The sequence below is a fragment of the Ochotona princeps genome, chromosome 17, assembly GCF_030435755.1.
Source record: "Ochotona princeps isolate mOchPri1 chromosome 17, mOchPri1.hap1, whole genome shotgun sequence".
NCBI classification, from domain to species: domain Eukaryota; kingdom Metazoa; phylum Chordata; class Mammalia; order Lagomorpha; family Ochotonidae; genus Ochotona; species Ochotona princeps.
This window is the reverse complement of record NC_080848.1, coordinates 22,249,153-22,267,775: the sequence shown is the minus strand read 5'-3', so window position 1 is coordinate 22,267,775 and position 18,623 is coordinate 22,249,153. Positions and strand designations below refer to the sequence as shown.

The following is an 18,623-nucleotide window of genomic DNA, read 5'->3' as shown; positions in this document are numbered from 1 at the left end:
TGCTCATTCTGTAACAGGCCATCAGTAAATATTTACTGGGTGGATCGATGGGTGGAGCGATAGATGGATAAGTTGGGTGAGTGGATAGACGTAAGGATTAAAGACTGATTGACAAAATGACACAGTTTGTGATTTAGTCAATTCCTGCAATAATGAGCAGTGATACAATAAGATTATATATTAAAGTGTTTTCCATGTCTTGGTTCCTCTATTCTAAATGCCTCCTCCCTCCCTGCCTTCCATTTCCCTTCCTCATTCTCTCCTGCTTTAGGTAAATATTCTCTCCCTAACATGTCACTCTCTACCCCGTGTCAAGACCTTGTGATGATTCTCCAGTCCTACAGAATAATATTTAAAAGACAGAACATGATGCTAAATGCTGCCTATGAACTAATGCCTGCCTGCCTGCCCCTCTGGCTCCATCTCCCATCTTGCCCCACACCCTCAGCTCCAACTACACTTACACTGAAATACTTGCATGAACATGTCTAGTTCTCACCACCCCATGCTTGTTCAAGTACAGATGCTCTGTATGAAATATTTGGCCTGTTCTTGCCTCCCTTACCACTCTCCACCAGCTTGTGCCTTGCCTCCCCAGCTTCCTCAGGTGCTGGGTGGCCTTTCTCTAACATCCTGAAACCTATGACTCGGTCATAGACTTTTTCACACAATGTTAGAACAACGTTGACCATTCTCTTCATGAGACTGGTTTTGCTGATCCGTGGAGAGAACCAAGGAGTACAAATAAGTAAGTGATACATCCGGGTGATGTTTATCTGGGAGAGTGATTCCCCTCCATAAATATTTTCTTTTCTCCCCTAGGTTGCTGATTCATCAAACCCGTTTCTTAATCGAATGCTCAACAGAGATACCATCACAAGAATAACATATAAAAGTAAGTTTGACACAATTTCCTCTACTGCAACTACTTTTATAAGGGTTAAGTTTCATCAGAAGGCAAGAAGCCAGAACTGATCTCCGTGGGCCCCTTTCAGCTTCATAATCCTTTAATTTTGTAGAAAGTCACTCTAGACAGTCCAGGGTTGGCTAAGAAGCAGCTCATTTGAAACAGAGGTCCCCAGTGTACCTTTGTCATCCATGTCTAAGACGATGATGATCCTGATGATGGTGACCATCATTATCACACAGATTGGAAATGAACTGGGGCCTCTGCCAGCTGACAAACTCCACGATGTCAGCTGTCCATAGCTGGGCTTTGCAAGTTACATGGTTGAATCAAACACCCACTAGGAACCTTGGATTCACCCTCAACTGTTACAGAAACCTTCAACTTGCCCAGGTCTCCTTCTTCACATGGCTGGGTTCCCCTCTCAGTCACAGGCACAATGGCTGGCATCTTTCTTCACTCCCATGTGTAGTCTGTAGGTATAGAGGGTTCTATCCAGTTTCTTTTATTTTTCAGACTGTCTTACCCCAGACAACTCATGCAGAAAACAGTGAAAAGATGAAAGAAGAAAATAGGGAACCATGGTTGTGTCCACTGAAACCCTGGAATGCTGGGATTTGTGAAAGCTTCAGTGACACAGCCCACACCCAAACTGAAACTAATCAGTATAGGGAAAAAACAGTTTTGACCTAATTAGCAGTCAGCAGGAAACTGGGATCCACGCTCTTTGTCCGCCAAGAAGTTAGTCACTTGGACTGTTTCCTCATCTTGGAAAGGCAAACACTGAGCCCAAGGCTCCTCAAGGTCTTCTAACACTAGATGAGGCACTCCAATACCCTAAACACCCCTTTGGCACATCCTTCACCCAGCGAGGAGCTCAGCTGTGTCTGGGATGCCTCTCTGCAATGGTGATGTGGCAAAGACAGAGCGACTAGTGACAGGTCTCACCTCAGATTGCTGGAGGCAGAAGAGAGAGAACACTTTCCTCCTCCATCTATTATTCATTTGAACAATATTTCATGCATGCATACCCCCTGACAGGCACCAAGGGAGGCTCCTGGATTGTAAAGATAGCCCAGACACCAGCCCTACCCACAAGGCAGGTACGCTGCCGTGCCCCTCCCACAGGAACAGGCTGGGTTTGGGGGCTGATGGGGTGCCAAATGACCCTGGACAATCATTCCACCCAGATGAACATTGCCTAGAAGAATGAATTAGGCCATCTCCATACACATTCCTCCTCCCTCCTCATCAGTATTCTTGCAACATCTTCTGTAAGCACACACGCAGATTGCTCAGCTGGGGGAGAGATTTCTGTCTTGCGTGTAAATAGAACATTTATAACTACCCATAAAAGATGATTATTCTTTTAATTTTTTGATTAAAAAAGCATGAAAATTAAATAAAATGTTTTCAAATGATCTTGAATTTGCAGTTTAGAGACCGTGAAGAGCCATGAAATCACATATTAAGTCCCAACACACAATCGGACAGATTGCCAGTTGCAGAGGCAATCATTAATGGCACGTTCCTCCCCACCCCACTCCCAGAATTTGTCCGATTAATATTAAGTGATGGAGCTGTGCTGCAGCAGGAGAGAGGCGAGGGGAGGGAAAGAAAGCAGGGGAGAGGACGGGATGCAGGGGAAGAGAGGCTGGAAAAGATGAGGGAGGGAGGGAAGTAGACAGACAGACAACCTTGGCAGCATGCACAAAACCTTGAGGGCAAAAGGGGCCATGAAGAGTCCAAAGAGAAACGCCCTGACTTCATCAGCCATTGTCCTCAGTGACCTGTTAAAGGTATCCATGAGCACTGGAGAAGGCCTCGGTTAACGGAGGGGGGATGAACAGCCTGCTGCAGTACCAGCAACTGAGGCCAAGGGAGTGGCCGGAAAGACTCTCTGGAGTCAGATCTCCATGCTGACTTAAGGAGTGAATACTGAGGGCAGGTACCCTTGTGTCTCGGAAGTCACACTCTAGGAATGCAAACAGAAGGGTGTCCTGCATCCTCTCTGCCTGTCAGAGACATGGAAAAGGCAGGCAGGCAGGCAAAGCAAGAGAGACCCTGGTCTGCAGAGAGAGCAACTGCCATCAGCCCCTAATAACAGGTATTTTGTGCACTTACCCTCTAGCAGGGGATGAAAGAGGTGTTTCCCATAGCGACCTTTATCACATAACGGTGAGAGTAACACCACGGGGATAATGATACAAGGGAATGGCCCAGGTACCACTATGCCCTAGATACTGTGGCCAAAAGGTTTGATTTGCTCAGCAGGAACCCATAGCAGTCTTCCCTCTGGCTAAATTCCCTGAGGCGACCAGCCTGCCAGAAGTCCAGTATCACAAGTAGGGGGCCCTGGAACAGGTGTCATTTCCCTGTGTACGGTCACTGAGCCTCTCCTGAGGCTCTACAAAAGCAGCAGGTTATGCTGGCATTGGTCAGAGACTTCCTGTCAAGATGAAGTCAGTGCCACCTGCTCAGAGGCATTTATAAGGGATGACTTGTATCCACACTTCTTAGCAAAATAAAAAGAAATCAACCCCCAGCTGCCTCCTCACAACTACACTACTCAGGGACGTAGAACCTACACTCCTCCCCACTCTGCTGCTGCTCCCCAGGAAATACACCCCCTGCAGAGCTCCAGGTGCCCTGCTCACTGAGCTGCAGCGCTCGCTGTGCCAATGACTTGAGTGATGCTCAGTGAACACTCGTCACGCCCTAAGGTCTGTGTCATACACAGCATGTGATCAAGGACTCACAGGGTCCTTCAAAATAGGAACAATTGCTAGCCCCCTCAGAAAGCCAGAAGTCTCCAGAAGAGAAAAGCAAGACTTTTAAGAAGTCTAGTCTCCTGATCAAGAACACGCATGTAGTAAGTGATCGATTGCATAATCCAGCAGCTCAACAAATCCTAATGCTTGCTGCTTGCTGCATCTGTGTGTCAGGACAGCTCCACCTGCTGCCCGCTGCAAATCTGCAGGTATCTCGAGGCAGCTCAGCTCCACCACATAATTCATTTTTCCAGCATTAGGAGGAAATCCAGGGTAAGGATTCCCCATGACAGAGGCCAGAAACGCTTGATGTACCTAACACGTCATCTGGAAACACACACATTTCTGTCTACTCTCTACTAAACCAATAAGTGATCTGGCCAACTCCAATGCCAAACTCTTCCCGTGGAGATGAGTGGGGGACAAAATGAACATTTCCAGAAGGCTCTCTAATAGATGAGCAGAGTCAAGTACTTTCCTTAATGTCTTTTCTTCCTATTAGGTTTCTTCTCTATGGAGAAAAAAAAACTTAATCCTGAGATGTTAAAACTAGTTATAATGCTCATGCCTTTCCATTACACGATTCTTGATAGCATATTTTATTCAGAATTGCAACTCAGGCTCATCTCTGCCTAAACTGGTTGCAACTCCTGACTTCCGCTTGTCATGAGACCTGCAGGGGACATCAATGTCATGCAGCAGCACACAGTGGCATTGCCATTATGGCCATACAGAGTGACCAGGGAAGGCATAGAGATTGGTCCTAGAAGGACTGTTTGGTTCCAGATGGGATTAGTGTTTTGCAAGTCTTCCCCTTGGAGGTCATTATGAAACAAACCAATCTAGTATCTTGAGCAGAGTGACAATATCTGCTGCTGAAAGTATTACTCTGGATATTTGATACTTGGGAATAGATTACACAGGAGCAAGTGTGAACTTAGGAGATGATTGTAACAATCCAAGTGGTGAGGCAATGGCATTGACCATGACCACACTGAAGGGGAAGAGAGGGTGAGACATGATTGATACGTTTCGAGGGAAAAGCTAAGCGATTTCTTGATGCTCTAATGTGTATGTGTGATGTGAGAGAAAGACAGGAGTGAAGCAAGACTGTAGGGTTTTTAGGCTGAGCAACCAGAAAGAAGACACATCTATGAACTTAGATGGGCACGACTGTGAATGAAGCATGAGCATGTCTGTGGGTGGAGACAGTCAGAAGTTTTGAACATGTTGAACTAGCGATGTCCATGAGGCATCCAAGAAGAAGTGTGGAGTAGGCAGTTGGGAAGATGAGTCTGGATTTCAGGAGTGTGAACTGAAGTTATAAATATGGAAGCCTTCAGCCTCCAGATGGCATGAAACTCGAGCAGAGTCATGGGAGTGAGGATCAACAGAGAAGAGAAGCAGGACAGGGCCTCAGTTTTCAAAGAGCAGCTCAAGCCACCAAGGCTCAGCATTACCATCACTCTTGAAGATGTCCTTAAATTCCACTCTGGTCCAGGCTTGCATGGGGCTGGTTCCACAGCTAGCCTAGGGCATAAGGGCTCACAAGGGCAAGCATGAAAGCATCTAGTGAAATCCCATAAAATAGACGCTGACAGAGACTGGTCTTGTTTCCTGGGTCCTGGGCAAGGAATGAATGACCAGGCAAAAAGAGGGGTTGTGCAGAATCATTCTTTTGATCCAGTTAAGAGAATAGCAGGAAATCCATCAAAGGGCAAGAGCAGACAACTCCTGAAAGGAATTTTGGAGCCCCAGTGCCATGCTGGTGAAGGCCACCATGTTCATGGGATAGGGTTCAAACAACAAGAGACACAGCTGAGCACTCCCCAGCCCCCATTCTGGCCTTGACACTTCCTTTGTGGCCTAACTTCAGAAGTTAACCACCTCCTCAGCAAGATGAGGGTATTAAGAGGGTTGGAGAGTGAGAAGTGAACCAGATAATGACTGCTTCAGTCAATGCAGTGGACTGAACACCAACTACTGTAAACTAGGCATACATGCAATGTGTACTGCTAATGTGTATTAACCTGCATGGCCGTCAAGATCAGTTTCTTGAAGGGCAGTAGACAGGTCACTATATGTCAAATGAAGTAATATCCAAGGTAAATAAAAACATGCATCAAAAATTCAAGGAAAGATGATATTTTCAAGAACTTTTGGAAAACTCCTCAGACTATAAAAGGCAACTAAATTTGCTTTAAGTATAGTTCCTGTGTTTGAATCCATGTGGTATGGTGAAGACTTAATGAGATTCTACCACTTTCCTCAAAAGCTTAGATTTCATATGTCTCAGTAAAACTTAGAAAATACCCTCACTGACTGAGACTGACAATGGAAAAGACCAACTTGAATTAATTTCAGGCTGAATTTAGAAAGTCTCCTAAAGAAAATCCATTTTATTAAAGTTAGATTCCCCTCCAACAGGCTGAGGGTCAAGACAGAAATCATGACACTGAAAAATGGATTTTCTAAATGGATTCTCTGGAGGAAATTCTGGTGAATTACTCAAAGCATTTTAATTTTTTAACGTAGTGGTTTGGAATAATGCCAATATCAGTTTTCCTTGTGTTAATTAGTTAACATTTATAATTACATGAAAAGCAACATTCTTATCACTTCAGTATTCACTTGATTTCATGCAGCCAGTATTTTTCAAAAGAGATCGTAAGGCATTTTTGTGTAGCAATATGAGTGACAAATGGAGTTCAAAGAGCCATCTTAAATGGCTAGGAGGGAGTCATTACAAGAACAATGTCTACCAATGATCACTTGCTTTCAATGTCCCACACAATGTGTTATTTTGGTAGCTTCATTCTCCTTCAATGTCATGTGCCCCAGTCGTTTCACTGACAGTTAACACAGTGGTGACTGTCAACACATGGGAGTCCCTGGGGTCACAGATTCTAAATTCAGAAAGGTCTGGTTGTTGCCTTAACGTATTTCTTGGAAGAAGCGAAGGTACGCCACCGAAGACCTTTGGAGCAGAGCTTTTAAGCACACTATCTGGCACATGGTACTGATTCCTTCAAATATTTTGAATAGCCTTCTCTTTTGATCACTTTGCCTTAGGCCCCAGCCACACACTCCCCTTGCTAAAAGATGAATGTGGAGGCAAAGACAGACCAAGTTGTAACTGTCATACACTTCTCAGTTCTTTGGGAAGTGTTCTCTACACATCTCCTCTGGGGACACGGCGTTAAAGGTGATGAAATATCACTGAGAAGCTTAAGCATCTTGCTCCCGGTGCCTTTCTCTATGCTTAATTGAACTTGTACTTCCATTTCAAAGGCATAGCTTTGGAAATGTTTTCAGAGAATGCGAAATGCAGCACACCACCTCCCATGCGGCAACCTAAAAAAGTCACTTGCATCTACAAGAAACAGGGAGGGAGCAGCCTTCCCCACGAGGCCAATTCTCAGAGGTTTTTTTATTTATTATTTGTGCAGAACAAATAATATATATGTATATGTGTGTGTATATATATATATATTGCTTTCTTTAGCAATTGTCTTTGCTCCTTTCAGTTGAATTTGCCTCAAATCACAAGGGGAAATGTCATTCCCTATCAGAAAATTGCCAACTAGCTACATATTGATCAGGACCAGTATTGATCTCAGAACTGCCAGGCATGTTTCTCATTGGAAGTTTACTTAAAATGGGAATCCAGGAGCAGGCGGCAGGCGGCGTGGATCTCTTCCAAGGTTCCATGGAAGTAACAGAGGCTGCCCCTCGAGCTCAGGCTAGGCATCAGCCCCTGTGCGACCCTAGCAGTTCATCACAGTGGATTTCTCTTACACCAAAAAGTAAAAGTCAACTTGGAAGTTGTGACTAAAAACTCAGTATAAGATAAATCACAGATTCAGCAAGGTACTGCTGTCAACCTCTGCAGTCATTTGAAAGAGTAAAATTGGGCTGTGAACTGCAGAAATATTCTGCATGTATTTGTGATTCAAAGATCTTCCTTGGTACTAAATATGTACCCAAAGTTATAACATTGCTATACCAAAAAATTTGACCAACCGAAGATAAATTTAGCTACCTAGGCTTGTTTATATTGAGGGAGATGTTTGGATCCACAGGATGTTTTTATCTGAAATGGTCTTAGTTAATTGTCCAGAATTGTCTCATGCCCCAGGAGGCTGCATGATTGATCAGCCAAAAAAACAAAACAAAACAAAACAAAAAAAAACCACAATTAGAACTTAGACTTGAATTAAGATTCCTGATTTGAAGGCCAAGGTTTTTCCCTCTAAAAGCAATCTTCAAAAAGTATATTGAAATGTAGCGTATGAAAAAATATGCATGTACTTGAAAAAATACTTGTACCCCATTATTTTTTCAATCCATTTTTCCAAAAACTTTTCGAAGTACCTTTATATATGGCCCAGTGCGGTATCCTAGTGGCTCAAGTCCTCGCCCTGCACGCATCAGGATCCCATATGGGCGCCAGTTCTAATCCTGGCAGCTCCACTTCCCATCCAGCTCCCTACTTGTAGCCTGGGAAAGCAGTCAAGGATGGCCCAAAGCTTTGGGACCCTGCACAAGCGTGGGAGACCCAGGTTTCAGAATGGCGCAGCTCCAGCCATTATGGCCACTTGGAGAGAGAATCAACAGACAGAAGATCTTCCTCTCTGTCTCTCCTCCTCTCTGTATATCTGACTTTCCAATCAAAATAAATCTATTTTTTAAAAAAGTATCTCTATATAAACTATATAGAAAAACTATTTTCTCATATGATAGGTAGAAAATCTTAGGACAGACAGACACGTAGATGGACTCTGTATAAAACTATCATGAAAACCTATTTGAACTTCTGCCATCTATTCCTCTCTGCAAACATCATCAAAACAAGCGGAGGCATTCACTGCCCCATGGCCTCTGCGCCTCCCTCCAAATTTGCACCTCTTGATGCACAAGTAATGCTAACCATCTCTAGATCTTTGACATACTAAGGAATAGAATTTTCAAAATTTGGAGAAGAAAATCTATCTTCCACAGCATAAATGATCAGCCTGCCTTCTGTCTCCAATGCCTGGACAGTGACAGTAACCTGCATCAGACAATGGTTTTCTGCTGACTTCTACATGAAAAAAAAATAGTCTATGGGCAATAATGACCTCCTAGCCCATTAGTCACGAAAAATACTTTTGAGTACCTTGATACTGAGACTGAAAACTTCTGGTTACATCCATATTCATTTTTTAAGATTTATTTATTTTTATTACAAAGTCAGATATATAGAGAGAGGAAGAGAGACAGAGAAGAGCTCCGTCTGATTCACACCTCAAGTGACCGCAACAGCCAGAGCTGTGCTGATCTGAAGCCAGGAGTCTCTTCTGGGTCTCCCACACAGGTGCAGGGTCCCAAGGTTTGGGCCGTCCTCGACTGCTTTCCCAGGCCACAGGCAGGGAGCTGGATGGGAAGCTGGGCCACCAGGATTAGAGCCGGCACCCAAAAGGGGTCCTGGTGCGTTTAAGGCAAAGACTTCAGCTGTTACGTTATCACGCCAGGCCTCATCCGTGTTCTTTTCTTATACTCTATCAAATACACCAAACAAGCCCCATAGGCAGAAAAGCAGATGCATAAAGGTGTCCCGTTTTCAAATCCCAGAACATCAAAAGTGGAACAATTACTTAGTGGTGGCTTTGGGGAGACACTGAAGAGGCATGAGATACCTGATTTCTGTGATGAAGTTACGGAGTGTTTGATATAGAAATATGGTAAATGCCACATGGAGGTAGAAGTAGCACACATACAGGACCGGCACAGTAGCCTAGTGGCTAAAGTCCTCGACTTACATGCCCAGGATCCCATAATGAGCGCTGGTTCGTACCCGGCTGTTCCATTTCCCTTCCAGCTCCCTGCTTGTGGCCTGGGAAAGCAGTGGAGGACGGCCCAAAGCCTTGGGACCCTGCACACACATGGAAGGTCCAAAGGAAGCTCTGGGCTCCTGGCGTCGAGTAGGTTTGGCTCTGGCCACTGCGGCTACTTGGGGAGTGACCCAGCAGATGAAAGATCTTCCTTTCTGTCCCTCCTTCACTCTGTATATCTGACTTTCCAATTTCAATAAATAAAACTTTAAAAAGAAGAATAGAAGAAATATGGGCCCAGCGCAATTGCCTAGCGGCTAAAGTCCTTGCGTTGAACACGCCAGAATCCCATATGGGTGCTGGTTCTAATCCCGGCTGCTCCACTTCCCATCCAGCTCCCTGCTTGTGGCCTGGAAAGCAGTCGAGGACGGCTCAAAGCCTTGGGTTCCTACACCTGCGAGGGAGACCTGGAGGAAGTTCCTGGCTCCTGGCTGCGGATCAGCACAGCACCGGCCATTGCAGCCACTTGGGAAGTGAACCATCATACGGAAGATCTTCCTCTCTGTGTCTCCTCCTCTGTGTTTATCTGACTTTGCAATAAAAATAAATAAATAAATAAATAAATGAACGTTAAAAAAAATAGAAATAGCACAGTCAGTCTCACCTTGGTGCCTTGGGGGTGTGACTGTGGTGGTTAGCAGCATGTATTCAAGCTAAGGTCGTAGGCTGAAGCCTTACAGAGGACTCCCCATCATCTGACAAATGACGTTACAAGCAGAGGGTGGAATGTCAAGGGCATTGCAGACAGAGCCTTGCTGGAGAAAAACAAAGGAAGTACAGACAGTGACATTACTTGGGCGTGTTTAGAGTCTAGGCAAGACACAAGGGGAGGTACAAAGAAGGCAAAGCCAGACTGGAAAGTGAGGCCAGCAGGGCAGCACCACTCACACCTCGAAGGTCCCTCCTGGTGCTGCCGGAAGCCTGGGCTTCAGTCCGGAGTTAGTGTGGAGCCTGCACCTGCCCCCACTGCTTCCAACAATGTGGCTGCAGCCCAGGGGCTGGTTATAGTTTTTGGGAAGCGAAAGTGGTCGTTTTACTCCACTCCTGACTGGAAGGCCCCTCCTTCTACTGCCTCCTCCTCCCCTCTTGCCACCATCTGAATAAAATGAAATATAATAATAGCAGCACGCTAGAGTACCCAATGCATTCTTCGTGCAAGCTTGGTTAAACAAATCACATTGACCTTTAATAAAAATGTGCCAAATGCTTCCTCCTCTCATTCAATATGTTAATCTTTAGGCCAAACCACCGTCAGAACAAGCCTCATTAAGTACAGCTCAGTTCCGGCTGCTGCTCCCAGCTTCCAACCCTCCATGGGTCCCACATGGCCTCCAGGACAAAGCCAAGGCTCCCGACAGCACCCCAAAGGGCCTTCCTTCTGCAAGTGCTGACCCCAACAGCCTCACTTGCCACAGTCTGCCTCTCCTGCCCATAGATGCCCCTGCCTCTCACCCACACTCCAACCACCCCAAGCACTTGGCACTCCACATTTCCTCAGCTGTTTTCCTAGCAGGGTTCCGTCTGCAGCACCCTTGACACTGCCTCCCCTGCCTCGTGTGCCACAGATCTACTACCACCTATCCTATCCTTTGAGAGGCAGCTCAGGTCAGCCCTCAGTTCATCCTTTCCGAAATTCCACCACCACATGCCCTGTTCTCACCAGGCACCATCATCAGCTGTCTCCAAGCCAGTGCAGATGGACATTACTGTCTCTGGGACTCCTTGCCACATCCATTTTCATAGGTCCTGCTCACCTACCCCTAGCTCAGTGTCTGATACATTCACATTGGGGTCCTAAGAAATAGAGACTAATGATGAACACTTTATGTATACTTGAGGTGTTGGCACCTGATCCACTTTCAAGAGACTTGCATGACTCATGCTCTGGGCAGTATGGCTTAGTTCATGGAAACATTAGGTCACAGAGGTCACAGTGCAGACCCAGCCTGGTCATATTCCAATCCCTCTTCTTGGGCGTATTGTGATCCCCTTCAGTTTTGATAGAAAGGCAGAAACATTCCAATGGAAAGTGACAAAAAAAAATACGTCCATCCTATAGGGTGGTCTCCAAATTCAGCTTGACTAAGCTTTCTCTCTTGGGGCCTTTTCATGGACAGAACTCTGGAGGGCAGAGGAAAGGCTTCCATTTCCCTGTCATGCGAGTTGGAAACCAGGAGGAGCAGTTGCAGTTAGAGCAGGCAAATGGTGGTTTTATTTTTACCATCCCAATCCATGGATATAGTTGGGCTACCTCAAGATGAGAGAACAGAGCAACAAAGGAAGAGAGGCCTAGCCGGTGTTCAGGGAATGCCAACGGTAAGAGAAACAGGCAGACAACCAGGAGTCAGCAACAGAAGAAATGGCCAGAAAACCAAGAATATTCCCTTTTTGAGCCAGGTAGAGGCCAACTATGCAAAAGGAAGTGAAGAAGGATCATATGGAGAAGGGAAAAGCAAGGAAGAGAGTTGTTGTTGTGATTTGAGATTTGAAAATTCCAGTGCAATTTCATGAAAATATAACCAATACATTGGATTTAAAAATAAAGAAATGCTCTAAGATACTAATGATTATTTAATTTACTTTAATTTCTTCTTTCTTTTTTCTATGTAGTGGTCTGTATATACTTCTCACTGAAGAACTAAACTCCATAGTAAATGATATAAGGGCATGAATACACTAACTGTGTTGAGAAAAGCCTATAATGTGTGGGCCTGAGAAGGAGGAAAGCCACAGAACATGGAATCAGTTGTTGAATTTCACCACCGAAGCTCATGGTGGGATTTGGCCTGATTTTTCTTTGGGGAAATATGTGAATTTTCCTTTAACTAATCAGTTAACTGATAAGAATGATGAGTAGGCAACTTTCCAGAAGGTCCTAAGTCGGTGACTTCTGTATCATGATGATAATGCTGATGGAACCCTGACCAAGCACATGGCATTAGCCCACATTCACTGCAGTTTGCCAGGATCCAGTGCCCCTTCCTGGAGGGAGAATGCACTTCATCACACCCCTGATTGCACCCTTGCCTGTGAAACGTCTTTACCTACCAAGATGGGAGCAGAAATGGCAGGTGTGGCGGGGGCATGGAAGCCTTCAGAGCTGCCCTGCTCGTACTGCTGTCATCCCTCCCGGAGGTCCACACAGTACAGACAAGAGCACCACAGATCCGAATCGTCAGCTAGGCTTATGAGCAACAAGCCTTTCTTGTTTCAAAATCATTGAACTTTTGAGGAGGGTGGGGAGCTAGCTGTTACTGAAATCTATCCTGACAGAAAAAAATCATCAGGAATCCAAAAAGAAGGTGGAAAAAAAAGCATCCGTACGAGGACTTTCTCAAGAAACCTAATTCTGAAATCACTTTTCTTTTCTTTTCCAGATGATGCATATTTACTACAGGGACTAAATATAGAGGAATTATATCCAGAGACCTCTAGTTTCATTACCTATGATGGGTCAATGACCATCCCCCCCTGCTATGAGACAGCAAGTTGGATAATAATGAACAAGCCTGTCTATATAACCAGGATGCAGGTGAGCTTCTCTGGAAGGGGAAGATGGGAAGCCAAACTGGGTTGGTGGAGGGCCTATTGGATCTGTTTACAAGGACCGTTGTAAGGAAACAGCACAATGGGTGGCTAGCACAGCAGCAACGATTATCTCACAGCCAGAGGACTAAGACCAAGGTGTTAGAAAGGCATGATAAGGGGAGAAATCTGTCCCAGGTTTCTCCCCTCACTTTCTCGAGGGCAGAAGTATCAGCCTCCTCCCCCAAGCTTTGTCTTCCTCACAGGGCATTCTCCCAGTGTCAAATGCCTCCTTTTGATGAGCAAACTGCCCCTACTGAGTTAGAGTCGGCCTGGATGGCATCACCTTGCCTGAGCTATCTGCATCTGCAATGACCTTGTTTCCAAATAAGGGCACATGCTGTGGTATGGGGTGTTGGTAACAGGCCCATAGACCCATGAAAGGCCCATGAAAATGTGGGAGGTACTCAGTGAAAACTCAATGCCTGAGCATCCAAAAAGGCTTGGCATGCACTCATCCTAAAGTCCCCAGCAAGCCTAAATGAGAAAACACAGCAGATTAGTTCCGTAGGTATGCTATGCAACCCCAGCATTTGATAAGCAAATGAGGTCAATAGATGATGAGGTCCAGTGTGTTTGAAAAAGCTGGGTTTTGGGCCCGGCAGCGTGGCCTAGTGGCTAAGGTCCTCGCCTTGATCCCATATGGCTGCTGGTTCTAATCCCGGCAGCTCCACTTCCTCTCTGTCTCTCCTCCTCTCAGTGTATCTGACTTCGTAATAAAAATAAAATAAATCTTTAAAAAAAAAAAAAAGAAAAAGCTGGGTTTTAAAAAGTTACATTGGCTTAATTATGGAGCGACTGCTCAGAAATCTCCTAGGGTGATAATTCATGAATTCATCACTAGGAGGGAGCAACACAACAGGTGCTACTCCACAAGTGCATTTGCACATGAAATACCCTTCAGTTCATCCCACAGATGATCCATTTCTCAGAACTACACGGAACCAGATCTCCCTTCTTGTGCCAGCTTTGCTGAATGACCTGTTGTGCATTTTAGGCCTGTCACACACATTGTAAAATGACTCTCTTTATAATGAGGAGGGTCGGGGGGAACCATGAGTCTACTCCAGCTCTGAAGTGCTGTGATTCTGAGAGTCTATAAAAATGTCAAGATGAGCAAAGCAAGCTGAATCCAGTTGTCCTGCAGCGTATCTGTTTATAGCCCAACGGCAATTTGTATAATGTGAAGTCCCTGGCCCTATCTGTATTGATAGTCTTTTTAGATGACCTTGTAGAGATTCAGTGTAAAGATAGGATTTGCTCAAGATTTACTGAGGCAGCTTAAGGAACTGCAGATGAGAAATCCATGCAAGGAACTCACTCAACTCCAAACCCTGAAGCCCTTGCTTCCTGTGCACCCCTTTGACTGTCCTGTTTTGCTTCACAGTCCCATGATGGAAGGCGGCTGCAAATATTACAGTGCTGCCCCCTGGCCCTGATGGTCACTAAAAAGGACCTGAATTGCTCCAGCTTAGTCCTGACTGCAGGACCCATCATCATGGTCTGAGTGACACCCAAGGTGTCAGAGGAAACCCCTGAGAACACCTCACCCAATTTCCTCCCCTGACAGATGGCCCACTGAAGGATGAGACAGGGTAAAGGACAAGTTCAGAGACACAAATGAGCTGGGGACCCAGAAGCTAGGCTCACTCTACAAAGGGAGGCATTAGTGAACCTTTGGCTCAACCAAACCCATCCACAAAGAGCTGATCCACATGGTCTTACTTCTTTCCTAGTGCATTCAAGATGGTTTGACTCTCACACTGTGTCTCCCTCTTCAGATGCATTCCTTACGTCTACTGAGCCAGAATCAGCCATCTCAGATCTTTCTGAGCATGAGTGACAACTTCAGGCCTGTCCAGCCACTCAACAACCGTTGCATCCGCACCAACATCAACTTCAGTTTACAGGGGAAAGACTGTCCCAACAACCGAGCCCAGAAGCTTCAGTATAGAGGTGAGTGCAGTGGCTCAGACAGCTGAGGACCAGGCCAGTGCACAGTCTTTCTTGAAGGTCTTATGTTGTCCCCCCAGTGTGGGAATCGTGGCTGCAAATAGCAGTGAGAACACTACCCCCCACCCCATTTGCACAGTGGTTGGGAAAGTCTACACCCTGCTGGAGTGATGAGGACTTGTTGAGAATCTATCACATATGTGAAACCTTTAAACCCTTCCAGTTCCAGCAAAACCCATTTTTGTCATTCTGTGGAAGAATCCAGAAAGGCTGTTTCTCCCAAGAACATGATAGCAAAAAAGCACTGGAGCTTTAACTCACGTACAAGATAGACCCGTTTTCCCCTGATGGATGAGCAACTGCTCTGGGTGCCTGGTCTTTGTGACCCACTGAGGTTACATGTGTGAAAAGATCTTTGTCCGGTGATGTATCCCTAGAGATTATTCCTCATAAAAGGGTCATCTTTGATGACATCTGCCTCCTGTACCCTCAGATCTATAGCCTGTATGCCCTCTTTCCTTCCACAAACTGAGCTAATATCTATTGATCACTGTGCTAAACACTCAGTGTGTGAAGGAAGATGCAGACAGGGCAATGCCTTAGGGCTGCTGTGAACTGACAAGATACCCGAGTTCCAGGCCTGGTCCTACCACTCTCTGCAAGCCCAGCCAAGACATCTCCTGCTCTGGAGCTGGCTGATTTGTAACACTGCCTGCCCCATCTACTTCACAGTCTGTTGAGAGAAGGTGGGAACTTGGATGGGACACGTCTCACATAGCAATTACATACTGCCCAAACACAGGGACTGTGGTCATTACCAGACAGCTTTAAATGCAGCCACCAGTTTTGTCCCCTGCCCTCTGCTTCATCCCTCATCCTTATTTCTTCTCTTGCTCCCACTCAGAGAGAGCCCCAAGTATACATTTGGTGCTGCCTCAGCGAGAACTTTTAGCAAAAACATCCACCTCATTCATGTGACCTTCTTTTGTGCATATCCCCATGTACACCTTCCATTTGCCAAACACTTAGCTGCCTGGTGGCAATGGATGGTGAGGACAGATGGGAGCCTACTCACCCTGAACTCACAGTCTAGGGCAGGAGTCATCACACATTTTCTATAAAGGGAGAGAGTCTATTTTTGCTTCATGGGCCCTGTGGTCACTGTTGCATTCTGATGTGCGAGTTTGAAATCAGCTATCGACCACATGTAAATGGAAGGGTAAGACTGCATACCAAGAAAACTTAATGACCTGTAGTGTGAGGCTGGCATTATGGCATAGCAAATTAAGGCACTGCCTGCCATGCTGGCACCTCATATAGCTGCTAGTTCAAGTCTGGCTGTTCTATTTCCTATTCAGCTCTGTTGATGTACCCAGGAAAGCAGCTGAGCATGGCATACTCAGCTGCATGGGAGACACAGATGAAATTCCTGGTTCCTGCCTTTAGCATGGCCCAGCACCAGCCATTGCACTCAGGTGGAGAGCAAACCAGCTGACCCAAAATTGATTCCTTCCTTCTCTCTTCTCTTTCCTTTCTCCTCTCCTTTTCTCTCCTCTTCTTTCCCATCTCTCACCTTGCCTTTCAAATAAATGAGTAAATCTTTAGTATGAGATTTTTACCTGTGTCTGTAGTTTTCTCATCCCCAGTGAAGAGCAAACCATCCACTAGAACTTTATGGTGATGATGAGAACGTTCCACATCTTCACTGTCCGATGCTGCAGCTGCTAGACTTATGTGGTAGCTGAGCATTCAAAGTGAGACTCGTGTGAGGATTTAAATAAATGTTCAGTTAATTAAAATCAAAAATAATTGATCAGTGGTAACATATGATCACTGGTTATCCCACTGGACAGGTTTAGATGTTATGGGGAAGAGGGAGCTTGGACCCATGTTAATATATGTGTTGATAAAACAGCCCCTTCCCCTTTGGAGAAAGCCTCCAAAACTGCTTATTAATTCAGCGTTGCCTTGCTTTGTGTGTATGTGTGTCTATCTTTGTCTTGCAGTAAATGAATGGCTCCTCAAGTAAGGAACTGAGCTAAGAAGAATGCCACCTCAGCGAAAATGCTACAACTGTGAATTGATGTAACCCTCAATGTCCCCCTTCTCTTCCCGCCCCTTCCTTCCCCCCAGCCTCATTCACTCGTCAGATTGGCCCTCTCTTCATGAAAACTGTCTGCAAAACCATGGCAGAAGAACGTCTATCTCACGCACACACATACACTCTCTCTCTCTCTCTCACACACACACACACACACACACACACACACACAATATCATACAACCTCCATGATGGAAAGTTTCAGAAGCAAAAGGCTCATTCATAACAAGACTTAGAAGAAAATAACCAGTTAACCTGATGAAAATTTTGATACTGCTTTCCTGAACTAATCAATCTACCCAGTGAGACTTTTCAGCCTTTGTATATACGAGATTCTTCCAAACGCAAGAGAGTGTGGCTGCAACACCACCAAGAGGACTTTGCATCAAGTCATCTCGGAGAGCGTCCCAGGATCCTCTGAGGGTGCTGGGGGCAGAGTAAGCCAGGGCAAAGTTGATCACGAACACTTATTTCTAGATTATGATTCTTCTGTTTACTCAACAATTTAAAAATGGACATTGAAGAGCTACACACTGTATATATATATCACCACAGACTATAAGGAAATGGAACTATTTCCCTCTTTGTCACATAACTGTAGTAGGATTTGCCAAGATCAGAACTGATCCATTTGTTGTTTCTTGTTTTCCGAAGGTCATGCATTGTGTTTGATTATTGTTAACAGCTCAATAAATGTGTTTAACGAGTTGATTTCATTTTCCAGGCTCGGCTCTGTTCTCCTTCCTGAGAGGCTAAGCCGCGCCTCCCTGCAACTGCGGTCTTCCACTTCATTTGCTTCTTCATCTTCATGTCTTGTTCATTTGCGGCCCGTTTTAACTGGATGTGTGGCAACCAGGAATGCATTTGCTAAGCAAGCCTAACTTTAATTCCATTCCGTGGCTCGATCATTCATACGAGGTGAAGCATCAACCTGAGATAGCAGGCGACAGGTTTCTTGCTTTCAAAACTGCCATCCCCCAGAGCTGCTCCCTTGAAGGAATGTACTTTGCCTTGTAAATTCCTGGGAAATGGGGTGTCTATTCTCTCCAGGTGCAGCCAGATCTCACAAAGTACAAATGAATGCCTTTCTTTTCTTGTTTATAATGGTCACTCACTGTGTTTGGTTACTGTCCAAAAAAAAAAGATCAATAAATGTGTTTAACAAGTTAAACCCATGTCTGAGTTTGTTGAGAAGGAAGAAGCTTCCTACTGAAATCTCCGAATCCTGCTGGGTCCACAAGCAATCACAAAGTGTCAATGGGGTAGCCAGGACCTCTAGAACAATCTACCTGGCCATACCCAGAGCCAGGTCATTAATATCCTGCCAGGAAAACAGAGGCTTAGTATCTGGAAGAGCAGAGTTAAATGTTCATTCAGTGGCCAAGTTAAAAATAACTTTCTTCTCTGCTTTCAGTTACCATCTCCAGCAAGAG

General features: G+C 45.3%; 1 protein-coding gene across 1 annotated transcript in view; it reads left to right on the top strand.

Annotated features, from left to right (window-relative positions):
* The window catches only part of CA10 (carbonic anhydrase 10), a 432,920-nt gene extending 414,555 nt beyond the window's left edge, over positions 1-18,365 (top strand). The window contains exons 6-9 of the mRNA XM_004591011.3: positions 823-895; positions 12,929-13,083; positions 14,918-15,092; positions 17,096-18,365. Coding sequence (XP_004591068.1) covers positions 823-895; positions 12,929-13,083; positions 14,918-15,092; positions 17,096-17,118 — 426 coding nt within the window. The 3' untranslated portion in view covers positions 17,119-18,365. The remainder of the gene's footprint in view (positions 1-822; positions 896-12,928; positions 13,084-14,917; positions 15,093-17,095) is intronic.
* The last annotated feature ends 258 nt before the right edge of the window (positions 18,366-18,623 follow it).